Here is a 20,839-nt window from a genome sequence, read left to right on the forward strand (position 1 = left end):
GCTGCAACCTCCTCTTCTTCTTTCCCCAAGTAACCCGCCAAAATTTCTGTAATCTGCTCTTAGGCTGTTTTTTCCACAATCTCCGGAATCCCGCGTAATCTGAGTTGCTTTTCCATTTGTTTACATTCAGCTATGGCCATTCTTCCCTTCATTCCTCGCATCTCCGTTCTCTGCACGTCTGTTAGGGTGTCAACCGCGTTCTCTACTACATTAACTCTGCTGTGTAGCTTGCAAGTCATTTTGTACTTGATCCTTTTTTTTTTGTGAGTTCTGCCATCTCCGATTTTAGTGCCTCTTTAAAGTCCTTAAAATTCTCCTGCATCATTTCTTTAAGCTCTTTATTTCCTTCTGAAACTTTTTTATCCAGATTCTCCAGCACGGTTTGCCACTCCTTCTTCATCGTGGGGCTAGCTCTGCTTCGCTCCCACGTGTCCGCTCTTTTCCTCAACTCCGTGGCGCTAGTTTGTTGCTTTCTGTTATTTTTAATAGTCCAGATTCAGTTTATTTTTTAAAGAAAAAAGTTTGCATAGTCCAAAATGTCGGGCGTTTTTTTTTTCTATGGTTTTGTATTGAAGCAATCGCCCTTACCTTCACCAAAGATGGCCTACTTCCATTTTCCTTGAAGTCACAGCTTTGCCCTGTTTCAAAATGGCGACCTTCCGCTTCCGTTGTTAACAGGCCGCTTCTTGCCAGTCTCTATGATTCTGACGTACTTCCTGTTCCTCTTCTTTTCACAGCAGTTCTCGCGATATTAAAACTTTCTCACAGTCTGCTAACTCTTCCTAGCCGCAGGTATGTAAACAATAGTCAATTTTCCACCTTAACTTCTCTTTACAATGTCACTTTTTAAAATTTAATTTGCCGGAACTTCCTCCTTTACATAACAAGTCTCTTGCAGTTTTTGGATTCTCTTTATCACTTTATTCCTTTTTATAATCTGTCCCGTATTGAGAGATAGCAATCTTTACCTTCTTAGACGTTTCTCTTGGGTTGTAATCGCTGCTTCCAAGTGTCCAGTTAGTTCTTAATCCCTTTTCGGTTTACTGAAGCTTGGGTATGTAGGTCTTATGCCAGAAACTGACTCCAGAGCCGCTGCAGAGATTTTGGCAACCTTTCTTCGGGTGGGACCTCAAGAGTGGACGGGGGCTCGTGTAGAACCCCCCTCACGCCCGAGATCAACGCGCCCTCAGGTTCTTAAGCGTACTTGCCTGTTCTCCGCCTGAGAACAGGGGGCTGCGGGCAGTTGGTGCCCCTCCAGCCTCCACAAACAGTGGCACGGACAGCCCAGCTCCCTGAGCTGCGTTAGACCTCCATGAATCCCAAACCGGAAGTCAAGTTGCTTCAGGTATTTTAACTGCTTTGGGATTAATTAGGTAAGGTTCAGCTAGTGTTTCCAATGGGAGATGCCATTCCCGGCTATGTGGGGGTCTGGGGGGGGCATTTTCTTACCCTTCTCTGACCACCACCCAAGTTTCAGGGAGATTGGACAAGAAAGTGCCCCTATCCAGCACCGATCTCCATTATACCCTATGGGGGAAATGGGAGAGGGATTCCTAGGTGCCTGGGGGTGGCATTTTGCAAGCAAAGTGCATCAAATTTTCAGGGGACATACACCTACCTGTCCTCTCATGACTAGCAAAGTTTCAGGAAGATTGGACTTCAGGGGGGGCATAGCCCCCTAAAGAAGGTGCCCCTATCCTCCAATTTAAATCCTTGCAGCATTTTTAAAAAGGCAGTCTACTTTCAGCGAATCTCCATTGGCTGGAAGGAGAACTGCTGCAGGATTGGCCACTCTCAGATTCATGCCTCCCTTCCCAGTTCCCCTTCTTCCTCCCTCTTCTGACTCACTCCAACCCCCTCTTCCCCACCCATTGGCCATAGGGAATAATGGAGATAGGTGGTGGATAGGGGTGCCTTCTTTGGGGGACCATAACATTGCTCCCCCAATGTTCAATCTCCCTGAAACTTGGGTTGTCATGAGGGAACAAGTAGGTGTATGTCCCCTGAAAATGTGATGCATTTTGCTTGCAAATTGCCACCCCCAGGCACCTAGGAATCCATCCCCCATTTTCCCCATAGATGATAATGATAATGGAGATCGGCAGTGGATAAGGGCACCTTATTCTGGGAGGGCATAATATGCCCCCCCAAGTCCAATCACCCTGAAACTTGGGTGGTTCTGAGAGGAGGGTTAGGAGAGGGTCCCCTGCAAATTTGGTGCATTTTACTTGCAAAATGCCACCCCCAGCCACCTATAAAGCCCCACTAGCCATGGAAGCACTGTTTCCTTTTGCTTTGGTAAGCTTTGCGTCAGTAAGCTTTGCTTCAGCATTTCTGAATCGCTTCAGCAATGCTGAGACTGATTCAGGAATGCCAAAACATCCCGAATCGTGTCTGATTTGGGAACCTGGATCCCAAACCCAAAGTGCACATTCCTGGTTACTAATAACTGCATTGAGGAAGTTAGTAGTATCTAACAGGTATATGTACAGGAAGTGGGACAGCGCTTTCTGTTTTTACTTTTTGTAATTCACTTTCTAATTTGTTTCCATTCTCAAAAGGAGCTCATTTGGAGTCCCGGAGGGACAACTCAAAGTATGTGGAGGAAGGGGAAACCTGAATTAGAGAAACACTACTTTCTAAGTCTCAAGACTTAGTTAACAATTTATGGAATAGGCCTACGTAAGTGAATTTTCTGGAAAAGCAGGGAACCATGGTTGGGAACGCTCATGCTTGTGCAGGGGACATGTTCTATGCATCTGCAGTTTCCCACTGTTCCTTCTACAGAGTTGTGTTAAATGATGGTGTATGCACAGCAAATTAACTATACATAATAGGAAATTTACTCTCACCTGACTTTAGTTGCGCTACTAACACACCTTTTTTGGCTATTGTATTGCTAATAATTTGGTGTATTAATATACTGTGCCAGATCATAAGGTTACCAGATTCTTGCTTCTTAGTTTTAACAGTAGTTCCATCACCATCTTTTATTAGGTAAGCGATAAATAGTTTCACTGGTTGCTCGCTGTGAATTAAACTTGTTAAAAGCTTAAATGTCAGACTATTTTTACCCCTTGTTTGTTTGTGATTTTATCAAATCCTAGGCCAGTACCTCTAACATTTTCAGATTCTAAGGTAGAGTATCATCAGTATCAATGACACTCATCTTGTGCTTCAGCAGTCCTTGAGGTCCTTTTTCATAATTTACAGTGTAGTAGAATCCTTACTCTATAACAAGTGTATTTTAAAGGTGTGGCAGGTGCTGGTGGTAAGTGGGGGGTGGGGGGTGGGGAATCCCCCACCCCTGCCTGGGGTCTGGCATCCCTACCTCAAGTCAGAATTGACTTATGGCGATCCCGGTAGGATTTTCATGGCAAGAGACTAACCTGCCTAGGAGTATTTTTGCAAGGACTACATAATTTGTCATGGGAAGTAGCTCAGTGGTGCTTGTTCCTTAAGTGGGTTGGTTGCCTGCTGACAAAGCTCAATGAACATACTAATGCTGAATCCAGTGGTTCCAGCTGAAATAATACATTATGTACATCACTCAGAAGAAAACTAACTATCCATCTCACTTTGTCTTTTTTGTGGAGGTCTATGACACCTGGGATCATGAGTTTTAAGGATGGATTTGAAAAATCAGCTTTTAAAATTTTAATTCTGTTTTTGCCCACCTGACCTGCATTCAATTAGTGGAAGAACGGAAGAGATGGCGAGGATCACTTGATCGTTTATTTATTTATTTCCCTTCTTTCTCCCCAGTGGTGACATAAAGCAGCTTACATCATTCTCCTCTCCTCATTTCATCCTCATAACAACTCTGCAAGGGAGATTAGGCTGAGATTGTATGACCTGACCCCAGGTCCCCTAGTGAACTTCCATGGCATAGTGGGGATTTGCACATGGGTCTCCTAGATCCCACTCTGACACTGCCACAACACAACACTGGCTCTCACTGCCTGCAGTTTCTCATCCAGGGTAGGCATTTGCTAGGAAGCCTAATTTCAAATGATTTCATCCCAAATCTTCCGTTTATCACTTGGTTATTTTATTTTGATGTTTATACCTTGGGGTTCCAACTGGGAATAAAAAAGAGACTTAAAACATCATTCTCCCTCCACTTTATCTTCATACCAGTAACTGTTTGGAAGGTAGATTTGGCTGAGAGTGTGTGACTGGCCCAAGATCATCCAGCAAATATCTGTGCTGGAGTGAAGGGGGCAGGGGGCAGGACTGAACCTAGCCTTCCAAGATCCTAGTCCACCTACTGCACCATGCTAGCAGTTTTTCATTGTGAAGAATCAGTATTATAGCACCGGAGCTGCTTGTTTTGATTTACAGAACAGAAGGCCATGGGGGGGAAATATCTCTGCCTTAAAGAGCTTATAACTGAACTTTCAACGCTGTAGGATAAAACATGGGTAAAAGGGTGATAAAAGTAACATTCTGGCTGTACCTTAAATGTGTACTGTTTATTCCTGCCCAGTTTTATGTCTTGCTCTGATGACCTGGGGAGGAATTAGCACACTGGTACAGAACATACTTTGGATATACAAAATCTTCAATTCATATATGTGACAACCAATTGAGACAAGTTTTCTGTAGGGCTTACAATGTGCTTCGCCTGCCACTTCAGAGAGACATGTTCAGAACTGGCAATACCCAGCTCACAAGAGCAACAGTCTGACAGCTTCCCATGTTAAGAAGTACTGTTAAGTGCATGTTCAGGATCCTTGCAGAGGATATAAGTTCTTAAAATCAGGATGCATGTTTCTCTGAACTTCTTTATCTTAAAAGCATAGACAATGGGGTTCATGACTGAATTTGAGTGGGTGAGAAGGATGCCCATGTACCATACATAATTGGGGATCTCAAGAGCAGGGTGGAAATGATGAATACAGTTCAGGATACACAGAGGAAGCCAACACACAGCATATAAGAAGAGGACCAGAACCAAATACTTGGCTGTTCTAAACTCCCTCTTGTAAAACATTCTTCTTTCTCTGACATTTGTTGGCCATTGTCTTAGCTTTGTTCGGATGATAGAGAAGACCTTTGCATAGAGGACACCCATGATGATCAATGGGATAAAGGTGCCAACAAAGAAGCTGACATACACCATGTAGTCCATCTTCATTACTTTGGTGAAATGACATTCCTTGGAGCTTGAGTTTTCAAAGTCCGTTGGGTTTTTTTGTGCCCATCCAAAGATGGGTATAAACCCCACCAGCAGGGACAGCAGCCAGACTGTTCCCAGAGCCATCTGAATTCTTTTCTGGCTGGTTAATATCCTATACCTGCGTTCAAGAGGAAAAAAATGGAACTCCGTATCAAATAAACCTAGACCACTTGCATTTGTTTTTATGAGTGCCTCTACTCTTGGCTATATCTCACTAGTTTGCAAATTACTTGTCTGTGTAAAAATAAGATAAAAGAAGTAGTTTTATATGTGAGCCACAAAAGGCACACCAATAGCTGCTTAAACCTAAAAAGTGATTTGGATATACAGTTATAACTTTTCTACAGTTATTGCAAGGTATAATAAAGGAGCCACAGCAAATACTCTTAAAATTATTTCTTCCTTACTATCTAATCTTAAAAAATAGCTAAGGGTGGGCACTGAAATCTTACTGTCCTGTCGGCCCAGTGAAATGGTGGTTATGATCAATGCAAACACCTCACACACATACTCAAGCATCCATATCCTTCTTGATCCCTCCCAGACTAGTGTAGTAGTTACAATGGCAAACTAGAACACCTATCCTGAGGGAGCTCATTCCCAAACAGATTTATACCCTTTTAAGTCCATTAACTTTACTGGGTTTAGAAGGGCTGTGCTGCCATGGCCAAATCTCATTCAATTAAGAAGCTCACCTTGGGTACTATCAATCACTATTAGTATAATCTACCCTCACTCAGTTGTGAAGAAATAATCTAGTTGGAGTACAATACACGTAGACCTAATCTTGGAAGAAATCAAATACATACAATTTTTATACCAACATACTCAAGCCAAAATTTCCCCCTTTCAGGACAACACTAAGCTTAAATCCTACCAACAGCAATTCCATCTTGACCCACTTTTATTCTACTGTTCTTCCAAGGAGGTCATCAGGACCGTGTATGTTAAGTCTCCCCTTCATTTTTTCTTCGTAACAGCTCTATGAGATAAGCTACACTGGAAAAAGAGTGACTTGCCCATGGCTAACGAGAGAGCATCCTAGCTGAAAGTGGATTTCAGCCCGTCTCCTCCCACAGCCTCACAATTTGCAAGACTTGAGCAAAGCTGTCAGTGATAGGATGTTTTGGAGGTAATTAATTCACAGGATCGCCATAAAATGGAAACGACTTGATGGCACATAACACACTCTCACACACTCCTTCCTATACACCCCACTTGTTTGGTAATGGGAAGGACAAGTCTCACAGGTCAGCATTCAGATCAGCTTCTGCCAACAGAAACTACAAACTGTCCTATGAGTATCAACATACACATCTTTAAACCCAAATACCCAAACAATCTTTGATGAAAAAGTAGTATCTTTAACAAGTATAACTCACCGGGTAAGGAACCTTACTCTCAGGTATCTGTCGACTGCAATAGCAAGCAAGGACATGATCGAGGTCTGAGTAAAAGCTACCAGCAAGCAGCACATGAAGAGGCAGGCTTCGAACGGGAGTGTGACATCTAAATCCACCACGATGGCTAATGGTGCCGCAAGCCCAACTGCAATATCTGCCAGTGCTAGTGAGATAATGAAGTAGCAGGTCGTTGTCCGGCAAGCTGAATTTAGCTTCACAACCCAGATGACTAGGATATTACCCAAGATAGCAAGCACAGCAATCACAGACTCCAGGAAAATGTAAAGCCCATCAGTCCCCATCTTGGTAATGGAGAACTTCTCTTCAAGATGAGAGGCATGAAACTGGAGCCTCTGGCATCAGCTTTGATGACTGAACCACCCAACTTGGAATACTACTATAGAGCATCCGCTGATATCTCCACATTCACACATTGCTCAGAACTAATTATCACATTTCCTTGTCAATAAGTGAAGTTCTTAGGAAGTGAAGTTTTGAAGAGGAAGCAGCACTTTGTGGTTTCATGACTTAATGACAGATATGATTTTAACGGCTTCTAAAGGCTCTTTATATTTCATAACTATATGATGAAAGTATCCCCAACAGTGAGGTATAAGGTACCTTTTATAGAGTAAGCGGATAGAATTCTGCAGTGTAGTACTTCAGACTGTAAAGATGTGGGTGAGAGGGTTTGTGTGGCAAATGCTCCCTTGTCACTTTGAAAAATCTGTAATTGAAAAAAAAATAGTATGAACATTAATTAAACACACACACCCCTTAAGTTGAACCCTATCAGTGTATTTTGACTGCTTGCAAAATGTATGACCTCGGGTGCTGGCAGACCCGCTATCCCGTGTACAACCATCTTCTTGGTCTCATCTTTGGATTCTAGTTTCCATTCCGTGCCAACAAGGTGCAGTACCCTTGAGTAGACATGGGCACGAACCGCATTACGAACCAAAAAAACCCACGAACTGCCCGATCGTCTATTCGCAATCCGGCAGTTCGTGATTGTCCACAGCCAACAAACCAGCGTTTGTTAGAGGTGCGGTTGGTGCGTTCTTCCGTGGTTTGTGAAGCCAGGCAGTCAGGCACCAGCAATCAATTCCCTTGGAAACAGAGCTGGAGGAATGCCTGAACTCTGTCTGCACTCCTTCTGTCGCTCTGGAAACCCAAATGGAAGCCCAGCTTACCTTGATCAGCAGGTCTTCCTTCCAACCATGGAGCTGCAAAGTGGTTACAACCTGGGAGAAGACACCCGGGGAAGGAAGGGGGAAGGGGGTATTCTGTAGCCATGGGCACTCCAATCTCATCCCTGAAAACCCTGATAGGCAGCTCTGATGGCCAACCATAGACCTCCTGCGTTGCTCAATGGGACCTTAGCTTATAAAAAGCACTGCGTTCCTAGGCTGGCTTTCACTTTCAGCGAGCAGTGGAGTGAGAGAGAGCTGTTGCTTGCTACTTGCTAGCCTTTGGGGAGAGAGACAGAGAGAGTTTAATTGAGCTTGGATTTTGGGGATAGGCATCTATCTCCTCTGGTTCCAGGGCTGCTGCCTGGCTCTGGGGCCTAGCTCAATGGGCACCTCGGCTTAGGGCTCACATTGATTATTATTAATCAGTGACTGATTAGGTCAGGTCTGTGGGAGTGGTGGGCTAGGGCTCTAGTCCCTCCCTCCCTCTGGTGCCAAGGCTGCTGCCAGGCTCTGGGGCCAAGCTCAGTGGGCACCTTGGCTGAGGGCTCACAATGTCATCTCTTCTCTCCTCAATTCTTGTTTGCTGGCACTATGAGGCTTCGTGTGGTAGACAAGAGTGGTTGTGGGGGGAAGTGCAGAGATTGTCCCAGTTGCACCATGGGAAGCAGTGCTGTGCAGGGCTCTGGAGCAGCAGAGACTCCCGCTCCCAAAAAATCACCTGTTGTGGCTGTGGAGGAGGCCGAAGAGCTCTTGCCGCCAGTGGAAGAGGAATTCTTGAAAATGTCTGAGGAGGAGGAGGCCGGGGGATCCTTGGAGGAATGGTTGGGGTTCGAGGAAACATCCAGCCCGTCCCCATCCCAAACTACCGGTGGTGCTGTCCCTGCCTGCAGTCTACTCATTACTCCGTCTTCCATTGCCAGCTCCGTGGCACAGCCAATAATCCTTCATCCTCCCTCTCCTGGAACCGTTAGCGGGCCACGGTTCAACCTCAATGTATGGAGACACTTTTGGGCCCTTCTGACTGACCCCCGTGTGCTGCAGTGCTGTGTGTATGATGGCCTGGTGCACAGGGGCAATGACCTGAAGCACTTTTCATCCACAACCCTGACTAGGCACCTGAAGAGGCATCACCCAAGCCTGTGGTCTCTGCCTGCAGCTGTCCCCTCTGGGCAGGGGTGAATGGGTAATGCCACGACCAGCCATGTCCTTTCCCCGAAGGCAGGTAGGTGGTTGATGTCTGCCAGTAGTGGTTTTGGCCATGAAGGGCAGCTCAGCAGCTGTTGTGTGTATAGTTGTGCAGCACGGTGCACCCCTATCCATGTGCACCTGCTGTCCTCTCTGTGCATGGGGGGAATGGGTCCCACGACCAGTCACGTCCTTTCTGCGAAGGCAGGAAGATGGGTGATGTCTGCCAGTGGTGGTTTTGGCCATGAGGGGCAGCTCCGCTGCTGTTGCGCATAAAATTGTACAGCTCGGCATCCCCTGTCAACAGCAACGGCTATCCCCTCCAGGCAGGGGTGAATGGGTAATGCCACGACCAGTCACGTCCTTTCCTCAAAGGCAGGAAGGTGATTGTTGTTGGCAACAGCCTCCACTGTGATGCAGGGGGAGCAGAGAAGCCTCTGCCACAGCAGTCTGCGCACTCTTTCAGGGTGGATGTCCCTCAATGGAACCCTTGGATGAGGCCCCATGGTTGCTGGGGGATCTTCCCACTTCCAAGACCCCCCGCCTCCCCGTGCCCACCAGGCCCAGCCGCCGCCGCCATCACCCATCTTCTAGCCTGCGCCAGGAATAAGAGCGCGCTCCTCTGACGCCTGGTGGGCGGGCACATGGGGGGTGTCACCGGCGAGCGGCCAGACCCCCACCTCCTAGAGGGGAGGTGGCCTGCCTTTGAGTACACCCCTTGTACACTGGGCCAAGGTCAACTGGTGGCTCTAATTGTATCAAGTGGGACTTTCCAGGGGGCCTCGGATTGGAGAGGGTATAACTCCAAGATCCCTCTTGCAATCTTGACCAAACTTGGGTGCTCGCTGGAGGAGAGCCTGCTAAACACTCCCCGTGAATATGGGCTTTCTAAGTCCAACGGGGGCCGTTCTGACACCCATGAACCTCGAACCGGTTCAGCAACGGGAAAAGTTCATTGCGGTTTGCTAATTTGGGTTCATCAACGGCACCGAACCACGAACCGCTGGTTCGTTAAATTTTTTTGGCCCGTGCCCATGTCTACCCTTGAGCCATGCCCCAGTGAGAATTGGATCTTTTTATTTTTTTATTTTTTATTTTTTATTTTATTTATATCCTGCCTCTCTCCTCAGTGGAGACCAAAAGTGGCCTACATCATTCTCCTCTCCTCCATTTTTTTAAACTCACAACAACCTTATGACGTAGGTTAGGCTGAGAATATATGACTGGGCCAGTTACCCAGCACACTTCCATGGCAGACTGGGAACTGAAGCTGGTGCGCCCAGATCCTAGTTTGACACTCTAACCACTACCTCACACTGGCTCTTGTGCCCTAAGGGATTGCTACCAGAGACCTGGACGGAGAAGCTTTTGTCCTTGAACATTTCATAAACCTCAGGATGTTGCTCTGCAAGATGGGTCATATGTGCACAGTACGTGGGCATAATCTGGCTTAATTTATTTTGTTATATACAAAATCTGTCATGGGACAAAAGATGCAGTAGATGCAGTTCCTGTTCTGCTTATGAGAAGCATGCAGAAGGGTAAGCAAGACATTTACCACAATGTGTAACATCCAAAGTGCTGGCATTTCTCTATTCCCAGCTCAAGAAGAATTGTTTCCATGGGTTCCTCAACTGAAAAAAGTCTTGACTAGATCAGGCTGTCACAGTTGCTGTCACAGCACAAAGCCTTGTTGTACTCATCCACTAAAACTGTGTCAGTGTTTGATTCCCCCCCTCAAGGGTTTCTTTGCATCCAAAAAATGAACTCTGTCCAAACCACTCTCAAGTGCTTTGTGAGTGTGTTTTGCCATTGAGCAGGGGCAGTCTTAATGGGCAACAGGGGCAGCTGGGGGTCCCTGACTGATCAAGGCCCCACTCCCATCATGGAGGGGGCAGCTGTCTCGGCAGTAGTTCCCACTTGTAGCAGCTCTACCTGAGACTCAGGCAGATGGCTTCTGGTGGCGGCAGCAGCTTCACCACCTCACACAGGGTGAAAACCCTTGCTTGGACCTGAGTGGCAGGGGTAGGTGCAGCTGGGGGCTTGGCAGAGGGTGGCAGTAATTCTTGAGCCACATCCTGGATTTTTGCCTGGGGTCCCAGAATCACTGAGAGTCTGGTTTCACATCCACTAAACTCAGGTGTGATTGGGGGAACCCCAACTGAAGTCAAGCGTAATGTGCGCCCACACATATGTTCCATGTGTCTCCTGGGTAAACGTGAGGAAAAGAGAAAAAGCCCACCCCAAAAGCATGCTTGGTGGAAAGCAGGGACAGAAACAAAGCCTCTCCTGCCTCTGCGCACATGCGCGGGAACCCTCATCCTCCAAACCCTTTTGAAGGTGAGTGTGGTCACACATTAAACTTGAACTGAGCTGGGGTCTGCCCCAATCACACACAAGTTTAGAGCGTGTGTTACCAGACCCTAAGACTGCCCCTTGGATCAAGAGCCTGGCAGAGCCTTCTGCAAGGATTCCTGTTTCTATACATGCCTCTCTGAAAATTCTGAAAGCATTTTCCTGGGACGGACAGTACAGTGTGGAATAACTCCATTATTGATATCTAAGACTGCCACAATAGTTGGCAGTTGTTGTTCTCTTCGTTCTAACTGGATCGGAAATGCAGACATTATGGATAATTCAGTGGCCAGTGCTTTGATGATGGGGAAGTAACCAGTAATGCTAACTGAGTCTCTGTCTGGTCTAGCCTGGCGTTCTCTAGTTCTCCATATTTAACTTCCTTGCATGCATTCAAAGTAAAATCTTGTCCCATGCTCCAGAGCTCTCAGTTGTGCTACTTTGTCTACTGATGGATGAAGCCCAGTTTGTTCACCACTAGTAACATATGCTGAAAGCAGTTTAGCTTCAGAGGAAGACGAACAGTTGAGTACTTAACATTTCAGAATGCAAGATAGATCAGCTTTGGGTGTTTATAAAAATGGTCCATAGCTTTTCCTCCATACTGCAATTCCATTCATCCAATGAGATGTCCCTCTGCTGTGGAGTCTTATCTATGTTATCTCAGGGAATGTTTGTGAAGACTTTACTTTGAGCTGTGGAAATGCACCCTACTGCATTCTGATCTCACATAATCACAGAGGGCTCCTGCATGTCTGCCTCTGCTTGCAGCTTTCACTTACTGGTCCTTCTTGAACTTCCTGCTTAGTTATAAAGAACTGTGGTAACTGTCATGGGACCATAGCAACTACTCTGGGTTGCACAAGAAAGGAACATAATGAGTTTTCTGAGTAGGGAGGATTTCTATCCACGGTGAACCATGACTGCAGTAATGCAGTATAAACCCAAGAAGGTGGTACTAAGCTTTATATAAATCGTGAGTACACACCAAAAATAACTGAGTGCACGTTTAGAAGCTTCAGCAAGCCGATCTCTCCATCCCCCTGATGCTCAACTGCCTCTAACATCCTAAGGGAAGAAGCACTGAGCTCTTAGATGTGAAAAAATTCTCTTAAAAGGGCAGAATTTTTTTTAAAAGATCAATTGTTGAACTTCAGTTATGGCCTACTGGAAAAATGGCCTACCTTTTAAAATGAAACCAGAGGTACTCTGAATTCACAGTTTGCAACCTCTGCTCTTCCATGGAGTCACTGCATATCCATATCTCTGATCTAGGATTGCTAACCTCCAGGTGGCGGCTGGAGATCTCTCAGAGTTGCAGCTGATCTACAGGCCACAGAGATCAGTCCCCCTGGAGAAAAGAAGCTCCTTTGGAGGGTGGACTTTATGGCATTATACTGTGCTGAGGTCCCTTTCCTCCCTAAAGCCCACCATCCCTAGGATCCACCCCTAAAATCTCCAAGAATTTCCCAACTGGGAGCTGATGGCAACCTATTACTATCTGAAAGCCGTAAGTGCCCCCCTTGCCAGTTTAGATGAAGAATTCACACAACGGGACCACTCAGGGGGGGCTAGAGTATAGGTTTCTGCAAACCTGAGAGGGGGAAGCTAGGTTTACCAAACAAATGTGAAATGATTAAAAATGGGGGAACTAACCCAGCCACCCACCAAAAGTAACAGTGGTGGGTGGCTGTGTTGGAGAATTTTCTTTCCCACTGATTGTTCAGGGGTCTTTAGAAATTAAACTTTTTGGCCAATTTGCTTGAAACTTGGAGGTTCTTTAAAGGACAGTCAGAAGATGATCCACTGCAATTTTGTTGTCATCTGGTTGAAAAATAGCCTCCCCAGCTACCCCCAAGTCCTCCTTAGGGGAAAATAGAAAATCTGATCTCTTTCTTTACTTTAAGCAAACAGACCACATCAAGGAAGCATGGCAAACACAGAGTTTTCAGCTGAAAGGTATTTTAAAATTATTGTTCAGTCATTGTAAGAGTAGAAAAATGAAATGAATGCTGACGGGTTTGAGGCAGCAGGGAGAAGGCTAATGCCTGTCAGAGAGAATGCAATGGGCTCAAGGCTACAGGCAAGCCTTTCAAGCAGAATGGCATGAGAATCTGGATCTCCCAGATCCCAGCCCAACACTCTAACTACTCTATTAAACTGGCTCTTGTTAGAAATGGTGTCATGTAGGAATGACCCCAGCAACAGGATTAGAGTTACCAGTCCCCCAGGATAGTGGGCAGTGGCAGAGTGTGTGTGTGGGGGGGGGGGCTAGAGGGGCCGTCGCCTTGGGCACAAAATCTTTAGGGGGCACCACACCAAGGAGAGCCTGCACTGTATCCACAGGAGGCTGCCCATGCCGCCTGCTGCGCTTATGGGGTGGCTGGCTCGCTGGGCACTGAGCTGGCTCTCTTGCAGCAGCTGCTGGCCAAGGAGTGCACCAAGTTGGCGGCAGCGGAGTGGGCAGCTGTGCCGAAGGACTGCCAAGTAAGGGGCAGGGAGGCAAGCGGGTCCAAATCGTGGGAGTGCTCCTGGGGGGCTATCAGTTGTGGTGGAGGACTGCCAGGTAAGGGGCAGGGACATGAGCGGGCCCAAATTGCGGGAGTGCTCCCGGGGGGGCAGAATGTTTTCACTTCCCGGAAGTGACATCATTGCGTGGTCCCAGGAGCGCATGCGCTGGGAGTTGCCCCAAGTGCTAGCAACCCGCGCTACGTCACTGATAGTGGGGGGCCCCCACTGTCACCCTCCACCCCCTGCCATCATTCACCTCGCCAGCAGGGAGGATGCTCCTAGTCTTCAAGAAAGCTCTGAAAATCTTTTCTGTGGCTGACCTGCGTGTGCACAGTCTCAACGTGTGCCTGCACAGAAGCTATGAAGATGAACTAGAGGTTTCCCTGTCTGACATAATGCCCAGTCTTTGGTCCAGCTATCTCAGCTCCATCTACTTGGACTGGCAACTCTTCCAGACAAAGTTCTTTCTCATCACCAGATGCATGTGATTCTTTTAACTACATATGACAGAGCGTGAACCTGGGACTTTCTGCGTGCAAAGCTGGAGCCCTGACATTGAGATTAAGCTCATACAATAAAGTCTTGCAAGCATGTATCTGAAATGTGGCAAAACAAAGGGGCGTGAGAAATTGGTGGGTAGGTGAAGGTTTAATTTTCCATTTACTGATGCTGAGAGAGTGCTTCCCAAGGAAAGACATTCCTCTTCCCTTGAAAGGTTTGCGCCTATGTGGTTATCTAAAAATAATTTGCAATCTATCAAATCTACATATACAATTTATTATGCTATATACAAGAAACAGCAAAACATGGTTCTTATAAAGCAGATTAAGATTTAAAACAATATTATTTTGAACTTTCATTTCAATACAGACATCAGAGGTCAGACTGCTTTTTTCTAAAGTCAGTATCTTGGGAGAAGACAAACAGATATCTCATATAGTGCTGGAAGACAGTTTGGGAAATCCATAACTTTTGTACTGGCAGACCAAATTTTTGTAAATGCTCACTCACTCACCGATTTCCTGAATTCTCATCTTGAGGAAAGTCTCATTATCAAACCTGAAGATAGTACAAATTGCTAATGCTGCTGTGGTTTTAATATCCTTCTAGGGTTGCCAACTCTGGACTGGGAAATTCCTGGAGTTTGGGGGGATTGGAGCCTGGGGATATGGTGGCTGGAGATGGGAAGGAACTCCTCCGGGTATAATACCACAGAGTCCACCTTACAACAAGGCAGCCATTTTCTCAAGGGGAAGTGATCTCTGGAACTTGGGAACCCTATGTCCTCCTTGTGGTGTGTGATGTGGATAATGCAGCACATTAGAAAACCAATTCAATTTTCACTTTCTAAATTTGGCCTATGGGAAGTTAGTGAAGTTAGGCCCCAACAATACAGTAAAATGGTCAACAAATATGCATGGGTAATACCTAGGGTTGCCAAGTCAGCTTAACTTCCTGGTGGGGGAGGGAGGGACCCAGCACTCACTGTTGTTTTGCTCCTAGTTCATGCTCCTGGTCTGCGCAATTCCGCCACTTCCAGGAAGTGATGTCATAGCACAAGCCCTGAAGTGCACATGTGCTTCTAAGCGGACTGATTTTGGCCCCAAACTGACCCAATTCAGCCTTTTTGGTGCCCAAACTGGCCCACTGAGAAGCGCGGAAGCACTCTCAAGGCAACATGTTAGCATTACTCCAGAGAGTGACGTGATCATGCATTGTTTCTTGATCTTGACGCAAGAAGAGTTGAATAGTAACAGTTTACTTTTTGCTGTCAGAGGATTTCATGGTTTTGAATTTCAGGGAGTCAGACTGGCATTGTTTTGAGACAAACACTAATTATGTGCTTAATTCTACCATCCCATAGTAATTGTCAACATATAATCTATTTTAGACTAGAAAGTGTTTTTTCAATGACATACAGATAGACAACTGGGGTGAAGAGTATTGTCTTCTGCCCAAAACAAATGCTCACCACAACAAGGCTAGCGTACGAAACATTTGCAAATAAACCGATTATAACAACAGACTCCATAAGTCTCCAGAGATATGTTCTGCCTTCCAAGTACATCCTGTAAAGGTTACTACCCTCTCCTTGAAGGGAGAGGATGGATGTGAAATATTTGGCCAGTTATTTTGACTACATTTTCAAAGTTCTGCTGAATTTAAATTGAAACTAGAATATCAGTATATGCCCTGAAGCATTTCATCAGTGTTCAAAATGCTCAGGGCAATGGCTAACCTCCTCCTCCTCCTCCTCTCATTCCCTATGTGTGCCTCGCTACCACTGCCATATCTATGGCAAAAGCAGTCCGCAGACCGCGCAAGCAGTTCAGAGAGGCAACCCCGTTAAGGCTTAGACCAGAAGTGACTGTCAAGAGCGGGAGGAAAGGGTTTCCTTTTCCGTGTCCATCCGCCGTGTATCTCTCGCCACCATGCCGAAGCTGAGCAAAGAGACGAAGCAGTGGCTGCTTCGTGTCACACTTCCATTTTCTAAATGTTTTGTCTGAAGTAAAAAAAAAAATGTTCAAAACGCTCAAAAACATTTCATCTTTTAAAGAAGTTTGTAACTTCCTTTGAGGTTAGATTACAACATTTCTGTTTCTGTAAGTTCCCTTCTCAGAGCAAATAGTAGGAGAAGGTTGTTATTTTCCTTGAAAGGCCTCAGTTGCTGTAGTGAATGGCGTGTGTGCGCGTACATGCACATATGTACCTGGGAACCTATCAAGATAAGCCCATAGAAAGCCTAGCTTCATCCAGATGGTGGTAGCTGTTGCCAGAAGTGGCACACTTTACCGTTAGGAAACCTGCTGGTGAAGTTTATATAATTACTTTCTACGATGGATTTTCAATGTACATTTTATTTTTGCTACTTTAATGTTTTCTTGAAGAGGCTGGTCTGATATCCTTTATCTGTTTGTTTCAGGGTGACAAACTAGGCCTGGAGAGAAATAAGAGTAAACCTCTATGGCAAATTGGTCCTGCAGATTCCTCTACAAAAACTGCTTTTATAAGATACACAGCACAGAAGAACAGCTCATCCAATTTTTATAATTCTGCACAAAGTGAAATTCTGGGGTTGTGAAGGGACGTTAAAGTGGATTAGCAACTATAGAGAAGGACTACATCACGTTTTTCTCTGCTGAACTCTCTTGCTGTAAGCACAGCATTTGGATTTTAGCGGACGATGACCCAAAGCAACCTGTCGAAGGACACCCTATACATTGTCTACATTGCTATTGAGGCCCTAATAGCAGTGAGTGCCATCTTGGGAAATGCTCTGGTAATCTGGGTGGTGAAACTGATCTCAGCTAACCAGAATACCACTTTTTACTTCATTGTGTCTCTGGCCCTGGCAGATATTGCTGTCGGGATTCTTGTTATTCCGTTGGCCATCACAGTGAGCTCGGGGATTATGATGCACTTCTATGCTTGCCTTTTTGTTTGCAGCCTCTTGATGGTTTTTTCTCACGCATCCATCATGTCCTTAATGGCCATAGCAGTTGATCGGTATTTGAGAGTGAAGTTTCCCACACAGTGAGTACCATTAAGTTGTGGCAATGAATTTCATTCCAGAATGTTGTAGAACGTTTCATGTATCAGTAATGCCATGGCTCTTGTAGCTTTCTCCTGTGCTTTCTTCCCGTCCACACAGATACAGAAATCCACTTGTCTGCAATCTTAGTAACAGTGTTATGTTATGGTTTTGTCAGAAATTTACTAAACAAAATATGCACCCCCAATATCCCTTTATAATGTTTTCAATTCAAACAAAATTATTTCTGACAGTTGGGAAATATTCTGTTCTGACAACTATTCTAATACCTAATTTTCTAGTTTAATGTTCTCAAGCAGCAGGAGGGGAAGCAAGGGGAAAAAACATCTTAGCAGATATGGGCTGATAGGGAAGGATGACATGCAACCAGCAAAGTTAATAGATTAACCTGCTAAACAGAATACCCCAATGGGTGTGTTGTGCACAGCATTTCCACCGTCTGCTGATCATTATGTATTCTCAATGGCTTTGGAAGGGATTTCGGATACCGAATAAGCTCAAATCCTGCATTTGCATGATATATTTTGTTCCTTTGGGCTCCATGCACAAGGCAGCTTTAAGGGCTCTGCTTGCCCCTCCCTATTCTGCATGATAAGCAATCTCCAATGGGGGTGGGGGGGAATAGAACAGAGGCTTCCTCCCCACAATAGTAAAGAGCAAACACACAAGAGAGATTAGTGATGTCATAGGGTTAGATTATCTGTATAAGAAAGAACTACTGATTTCAGATGTTGATTGTATTTCATAGCATGGTAGCCTTGAAGTTGGGGGGGGAGGGGGGCAGATATTTACAAGTTTGTATGTGGGTGATGCAGTGGGAAGACTACTTTCAATTTTTTTTAAAAAGCACACAAGCAATGGGAGCTAGAGATGGGCATGAATAGCAATACGAACTAAAAAAAGCCACAAACAGCCCAATCAGCTGTTCGCAAAGAAGCTGTTTGTGAGGCCCCATTCTAAACGAACAGGTGGTCGTTGCAAGCCTCCTTCTTTGCTGTTCATTGCTGTTCATCAAGCCAGACAGTCTGGCACCTGCAATCAATTCCCTTGGCAACCGGAGGCTGGGACTGCCTGAACTCTGTCTGAACTCCTGCTGTTGCCCTGGAAACCCCAATCTAAGCCCAATTTAGCTTGATAGGCAGGTCTTCCTTTCAAGTGTGGAGCTCCAAATTTGTTACAAGGAAGCAAAGAGCAGTGGGGAGGAGGGCTCCCAGCTCTGGTTTTGCAGACAGTGAGGGAGAGACAGTTGCTGTTGGCATTTTGAGAGAGACACAGGGAGAGTGCATTGGAGCTTGAATTTTCCTTGTGTGTGATGGGATAGGGATCTACCTCTTCAAGTTCCAGGGCTGCTGCCAGGCTCTGGGCCAAGCTATTATTGGTACATTATTGGTACATTTTCTGCTGTCTGCTCAGGTAGAGTTTCTGGGAGTGGTGTGGTAGGAATCTTGATGGCTGGAGGAGAGCCTGCTGGCCCCCATGAACAACGAACAATGCACATGTTCGTGAACAGGTCATGTTCATCAATATTCATTGTTCATGAATGGCAACGAACAACGAACACCATGTTCAGGGTTTATTTTCTGATCGTGCCGATGTCTAATGAGAGCTAACCTTCCCCACTTTTCCTTGCTGCACTTCAGAAAGTGTATGTTTCTCTACCTAGTCTCCAATAGCTAAGTTAAAAGAAATGAAGCAGAGTGAAGCAAGATACAGTTGGGGATAGGGCTGAAATGTAGAATGAAAGATCCCTTGGGTGAGGAGTAAAGTCCTGAAAATTTTATTCCAAATGCTGGTTGTGGCGGCAGGGTTATACATGGAAATATGTTTCCCTTTGAACCCAGGAAATGATGATTGGACTGATTTCTTTATTCAGCTAGATTTACTTGCAATGTTAAAGTCAAGTAAAATCACCATAAGTGCTAACACCAAAGCAATGTGTTGTTGTTGTTGTTTGCAAACCCCTAGTGCATCCTGTCTTTCCTTCATTCCATTTGTTTGAACTTGTGAGCAGTCAGTCCGCTCCCCAAAGCAAGCGTCAGGATGTGTTTCCTCTACAAATAACTCATCAGTCACCTAAAGATTCATTGCTTTATATCAAAGGAGTCTATAATATAAAATGTGTATAAACAATAAATGGAGAGACATATTTTTTGTTCTCAGTATCCACTGTCCTTCACCCCCTCCCACTCTCTCCCATTGACATACACCTATACTCATTCATACACTCAAGATTCATATACAGACAACATTCACATACAATATTTGTGCTTATGCAGCGTATATGGCATAGAATCATAAAATCATAGGGTTGGAAGAGACCTCTAGGGTCATCTAATCCAACCCCCTGCATAATGCAGAAAATTCACAACTACCCCACCCCCGACTGCCACAGTAACCCCTGTTCCATGCCCAGAAGATGGGAAAACACCTCCAGGATCCCTAGACAAACTGTCCTGTTGAAAATTGCTACCTGACCCCAAGGTGGCGATTGACATTACCCTCGGCATGTAAGAAGGCCACAAGAACTAAGCACTGATGTAACCCATTCTGCCCTCCCCATCATGATCTGTCCAGGTTCATAGAATCAGCATTGCTGCCAGATGGCCATCTAGCCTCTGCTTAAAAACCTCCCAAGAAGGAGATCCTACCACCTCCCAAGAAAGCCTGTTCCACTGAGGTACTGCTCTGTCTGGAAGTTCTTCCTAATGTTTAGCCGAAAATTCTTTCAATTTAATTTCAAGTCATTGGTTCTGGTCTGACCTTCTGGGGCAGTGGAAAACAACTCTGTGCCATCCTCTATATGACAGCCCTTCAAGTACTTGAACATGGTTGTCATATTACCTCTCCGTCATCTCCTTTCCATGCTAAACATTCCAAGCTCCTTCAACCTTTCCTCATAGGACTTGGTCTCCAGACCCCTCACCATCTTCATTGCCCTCCTCTGGACATGTTCCAGCTTGTCTATATCCTTCTGAAATTGTGGTGCCCAAAACTGAACACAAGTCTAACCAGAGCAGAGTAGAGCGATACCATTACTTCTTGTGATCTGGACACTATGCTTCTGTTGATACAGCCCAAAACCACATTTGCCTTTTTAGCTACCATATCACACTGCTGACATGTTCAGTGTATGGTCTACTAAGACCCCTAGATCCTTTTCGCACATACTACTGCCAAAACAAGTTTTCCCTATCCTATAATTATGCATTAGATTTTTCCTTCCTAAAAGCAAAACTTTGCATTTATCTCTCTTAATATTCATTTTATTTGTTTTAGCTCAGTTTTTCAGCCTATCAAGATCATCCTGCATCCTTACTCTGTCTTTGATCGTATTTGCTACCTCTCCCAATTTATATGATATATATTATTTCTGCATATGATATATATGTATATGATATATGATCTGTATACATGCCATATATTATTTCTGTATTTTTATATATTACTGTTCATATAC

At 45.3% G+C, this 20,839-nt stretch overlaps 2 protein-coding genes across 2 annotated transcripts in view; one reads left to right on the plus strand and one right to left on the minus strand.

Moving 5' to 3' along the window:
* Nucleotides 1–4,702: 4,702 nt before the first annotated feature.
* Nucleotides 4,703–6,887, minus strand: ADORA3 (adenosine A3 receptor). Its single transcript, XM_054980430.1, has 2 exons — nt 6,565–6,887; nt 4,703–5,300 (listed from the first exon to the last, which is right to left on the minus strand). The coding sequence occupies exons 1-2, from the start codon at nt 6,885–6,887 to the stop codon at nt 4,703–4,705; spliced, it is 921 nt and encodes a 306-aa protein (XP_054836405.1).
* Nucleotides 6,888–17,013: 10,126 nt separating this feature from the next.
* LOC129330404 (adenosine receptor A3-like) overlaps nt 17,014–20,839 on the plus strand; it is a 44,523-nt gene continuing 40,697 nt past the window's right edge. The window contains exon 1 of the mRNA XM_054980433.1: nt 17,014–17,363. Coding sequence (XP_054836408.1) covers nt 17,014–17,363 — 350 coding nt within the window. The remainder of the gene's footprint in view (nt 17,364–20,839) is intronic.

This window comes from Eublepharis macularius, chromosome 5 (genome assembly GCF_028583425.1).
Source record: "Eublepharis macularius isolate TG4126 chromosome 5, MPM_Emac_v1.0, whole genome shotgun sequence".
Taxonomy (NCBI): domain Eukaryota; kingdom Metazoa; phylum Chordata; class Lepidosauria; order Squamata; family Eublepharidae; genus Eublepharis; species Eublepharis macularius.

Coding starts and splice junctions, on each gene's coding strand:
- ADORA3 (XM_054980430.1), bottom strand. CDS start 6,887: ATGGGGACTGATGGGCTTTACATTTTCCTGGAGTCTGTGATTGCTGTG. Junction 5,301..6,564: donor AGAGTAAGGTTCCTTACCCG/GTGAGTTATACT, acceptor TCTTGAACGCAG/GTATAGGATATTAACCAGCC.